The sequence below is a fragment of the Morone saxatilis genome, unplaced genomic scaffold (genome assembly GCF_004916995.1).
Source record: "Morone saxatilis isolate NCDOM2014 unplaced genomic scaffold, NCSU_SB_2.0 Contig17, whole genome shotgun sequence".
In the NCBI taxonomy this organism is placed as follows: Eukaryota; Metazoa; Chordata; class Actinopteri; family Moronidae; genus Morone; species Morone saxatilis.
In genome coordinates this window covers 2463592-2468516 of record NW_023339729.1, presented here as the reverse complement: position 1 = coordinate 2468516, position 4925 = coordinate 2463592, and the positions used below count along the sequence as shown (strand labels likewise).

The 4925-nt window shown below is 37.7% G+C and overlaps 1 protein-coding gene across 1 annotated transcript in view; it reads right to left on the bottom strand.

Moving 5' to 3' along the window:
• Window positions 1–4925, bottom strand: part of LOC118326515 (VPS10 domain-containing receptor SorCS1) — a gene marked incomplete in the record, with an annotated part of 146103 nt that overhangs the window by 18197 nt on the left and 122981 nt on the right. Inside the window, 2 exon segments of the mRNA XM_035659526.1 lie at window positions 1967–2084; window positions 4707–4722. Of these exon segments, the coding sequence (XP_035515419.1) occupies window positions 1967–2084; window positions 4707–4722 (134 nt within the window).

The window sequence follows — 4925 nt, the reverse complement described above, 5'->3', positions numbered from 1 at the left end:
CAGCGTTTTGCCGTTTGCAGTGCGTTTGCCCTTGTCGGCCACCGTACATTGAGACTTAAAAAAATGTATTATTAGTTTACTTATTATTCCCTGACAACAGTAATTAGTTACACTACTAATTATAATGGTAATTATATTAAATTGGTACTCTTGTCCCTTCTCCTCATAATTCAGACTTCAGACGACAATTAAAATCCAGTTTTGTTTGTTAAAATCAAAGCAATGAATGTCAGCGTTTCCATCGTCGAAGGTAGTTTCCCTCTGCGATTACAAAAATGAATCCAAGGATGTAATTGGATTGTTGGATTTCAAATCAGTAGGGGGTGACAGCAAAAGTAGTGTTGTAACTAATTATTTTTTTGGGGGGTAACTGTAAAATTATTAGTGAAATGTATTAGTAATGAGTTACACTACTAGTAAATGGGGAAAGTAATATTATTACGGTAATATTATTACTAGTAATGAGTTACTGCCAGTAACACTGACCAGAAATCTATGCTGATTTAATCACAAACAATCATGTATATCTATATTTGCTTGGAAATGAATATATTTGAACTCAAAAAACATTATTGTGATACATTAGTAAAGTATTAAATAGAAATATCTCATCTATCTTACATTATTTATTTCCAAAACTTTTTTTTTAAATTACATTTTGTATTGAACTTGAGTCTAAAATGGACAGACCATTAAATTAATGTCAGTTTTTTAATACAATATTTTTAAAATGAATCTAAATTAAATTGTTAAATTTGACACCAAACTGCAGCTACCCCATGCCACCCCTCTAGATCTGCTACTATTTGATACTATTTTAGATATACAGTCACGCCAACCTTTCACTTGCCAGTGGCGACGCAATATTGTGGTGATTCATACGTGTGCATTACTGTTCACTATAGAGCAAACTACTGAGAGACTGTTATTAACATTTCCTGTTGTCTTGTCCTAATCGCATTCTGTTGTTCCTGATCCTGTTTTGAATTTTCTGATATTGAGCATTTAAAGCCTGATCTGATGTTTACTTGTAGTTCAACTACAAGACCTTTATTCTCCTGAGGGGCAATGGGTTCTGCTGTAGTAGTTATAACAACACAGGGTGACACATACAGGTAAAACATAAAAGACGCACATGAATAACTACACATAGTAAAACACATGGCCAAGATCAAAAGTTATATTTAACCTATATCTCTTAGTTTTGGCGGTGGGTACTGCAGCCGGGGGTTTCCTGTGATGGTCTGCAGTGTCCTATGATATTTTGGTGATATTTACAGAGAGAAGAAACTGTTTGGATCTGCTGTTGAGGAAAGCTTTGGGAAAGAGCCTCCCTTCAATTGCAGTTTTCAACCAACAGTAACAGGGTTAACCTGCAAAATGCCACTGAAACAGTTGTGAAGTGACCACTAGCCTCATGGGGGTCTGGCGGGAGGGCACTAAGGGGTTCATTATCTGTCATTTTTAAAACTATTTTTTAATTAGATTGATCATATAATCAGGTAACTTAAAATGAATTTTCCGACCTAACAATCCACTGATGATGACCACAACTCTAGGCAGTCCTATTCCATGGTTTATCACAAAACAGCAATGATGGTGCAAAATGAAGAGTATCTAAAATGCACAATTACTGCTACTGAGTAAACCCAGTGGTTCTTATGTAGGCAAAATACTGAATAAGTGATCAAAGCAGTGATTTTGAACATAGCAATAGACTCTTTCCAGTAAAGCCATTTTTTAAAATAGAAATCCAATTACAAAAAATAATGATAATAAAAATTCTGATGCATCATTTTACATTAAAAGCATGTTGATTGCTGCTACAGTAAAATAAAGCAAGCAAACCGAGCTGAAGATTCTCTTCCATCTGAGTTGTAGATGTAGTTTCTTCCACCAACGGCCAAAAGCATTTTTAGGATGTGTGATAAAAAAGTATTTGCTTCTGTGCTGGCAGGGACCGTACCTGGTTGTGAAGGTGCCATGTCTGATAATCCGCCTCTGTACACCTCCTGTTGAAGATGGACCTGAAGTCTATTTTCACCAGCTGCCACTCTGAGCGATGACTGACATGGCCGAATATCCTGGAAAATAACCACGCGTGAACACAGGCAATTTAGTTCCCAGTTATTGATGCACAGCTGAAAATAGTCTCTAACAAGGGTACTATTTACTAGGGATGAGTGAATACACTATTATCTATATCTGTATCTGTTGAACCAACTAAATACCTGTCTTCATATCCGTACTCAGGGGCTTAAATAAGGTATGGGGGGGGGGCTTAACTGGAAGTGGGTTGGGCTAACCGGACATTACAGCCTCAGAACATTTCTTCTAGATTCTTCTAGAGAGGTGTAAGAAAACTTTAAAAATCTACACAGTAGGCCTATATCTTTTTGTTTAGATTATTATTTTAAATATAAACTTTAAAGACCTGAACACAAGCTACATTCACAGAGCCTTCACTCTCTGATAAACATCCTCAACGTGCATTAAAAAGTACACAATTAAAACAATCAACACTGAATTTGTCAAAAAAGAAGCTTATTAAGTATGTATGATTGTTCAAAAAAACAAAACAAACACAATTCAGACAGAAAGAATTCTTAAAAGTATCCGGAAAACTCTCTTAGCAATATTTGCAGGAAATAGTCTGCTCAAACTTCATCCAAATTGCTAATTTTACAAAAACTCCATTAAGTACATCACATTGTCAGGGGTCATCAGTTTATAAAATGATAGGACAAATGTTTGGAACCTGACTGCCTTAAGACATTGTTGGTAAGACATTGTTGGTAAGACATTGTTGGTTAAGAGATTTCTTAACAGTAAGTGAATACAGAAAGGGGGCAGTCTTAATGCTATAATGCCCACTCTCAATCTCAAAGGTCCAATGTGTAACATTCAGGCTGATCTATTGGCAGCAATGGAATTTATTATTCATAGGTATTCATCAGTGTGTATATATGTAACAAGAGTCAATTAGTAAAATAGCCTTAACTAGCCTTAATTTAAGCATCACTGTAGTTGGAGAAAGTTCCATGTTTTAGTCTGTTAATTTGCGTTTAAAAGTTTACTTGCTAGCTTAAATTAGCTTGTTGCTTAATTTTTTGTAGAAGCTCAAGTTATGTGATCACAGTTGAACGAAGGATTTTAAACCAGTTTACATCTTTTGTCAGAATACATGGAGATATATCCTGATCCTCAATCAAAACACAATGCATGCAATGCTATACACCACCATAACCACCATTACATATGCTGACCTGAAAATAAGAATTGTTGTGTTTTTGTTACCTTTGAATGACCCTTTTATATTTACAGACACCTTTCAGTGGACGCAAAACCACTTTTGGTTTGTCTGTTCTGCACTACTGTTGAAAAAATGGCGGTTCAACATGGCAGCCTCCGTAGAAGAGGACCCACTCCCTCTGTAGATAAAAAAAGCTCATTCTAAGGTAACAAAAACACAATAATTCTTATTTTCAGGTAACACTAATGAAAACATACCTATGAATATTATATTACATTTCTGACAATAGACCCTCCTAAATGTTACACACTGGACCTTTAACTTATTTCTTCTTAAAGCTTTTTATTTTTAATGAATATCTATATTTTTCCAGTGGCCAAAAGCAAAACAGAATCCAAGGTTATGGGACTAACCAGATAAATATTCCATCTCCAGCTAAATTGAGCGGGTGTGTTTGTCCGCCCTAACCCCCCTCACCATTCATACCGCAACATATTTATCACAATCAATCTGTCAATTAGCTCCCGAGGCACCCGACCATGACAGGCACTTACTGTAAAAATGAGTACAAATTGATAAGAAAACAGTGCATGATGGTCTTATGAAAACTAATGGTGTGTCTGCCAGCTGAGAGGATCCGTGCTCGAGAACTTGCAAAGATGCCAGCGTCGTCTTTACACTGCAGCCCCCCCACAAACCCTCCCCCCCAGCTCTCCTTTCTTCTCGTTGAGACCATTGCTGTGCATTTTCCTATTCTCTTTCTCTCCCTCTCTGTCTCTCCAGCTGGGCCCTTTCTCTCTCCTGTAGAGCTGGGCTCTCAGTCTGTCATTTATGGCATGTGTCATGAAACATTGATGTAATTGCTGTGGGAACCCTTTGGTAACACATCCCAAAGTCCTAAATCTCTGCTGCAATAAGGGAGTAGTGCCATGTCATACCATATGCACTCGAGCTCTGGGCTATTCTAATAATAAATGTGAAAGAACACAAAAAGGAATCTTCATAAAATCTGGTTTCTGAGGACACGCTGGATCATACTCGCTTGCTCTTTCCAATTTTTAATGCTGTTTAAACTTTTTTAAAGCAAAGTTTCTTGTCTGTTTTCTCAGGATTTTTTTTTTTTGATCATCTCCTTTATGTTTTCAAATGGACAGTCGGCTGTCGCTGTCTGCTAAAGCCATTTGTTTCCTTGCACTCATATCTGCGAGACAGCCAGTTCTGATTGTCTGGGTAGACTTGAGAAATCTTTTTTATTCATGAAAAAGGAAACAGGCAGTCAGGAATGCTGAATCAAGTGGGTTAGATTATGATGCGGAGCAGCTCTGCCGGTTAGGCGCTACACCACCACACACACACACACAACACACACACAACCACACACTCACATACAGGTTTTACTTTGATTTTCCAGCGTGTTTGATAGATTTCATGTTGACAAATCTTTGTCACTCACGTCATGATGAGAGTCTCTCTCCAGGCTCTCCCAGACACCCGTCACGAACAGAGGCGTGTTGGTGAAAGCTGTACTTTGTCTCCTGCCGCCTTCGTCAAAGCTCAACCTGGATGCAAACAGCAGTTGCACGAGGCACAAACGCTAACCCCCCCCTCACCACCTCCCAAATGTGTGCACATTCAATGAACCTGAGAGTTGTCTAACAATTGTATTTCATAT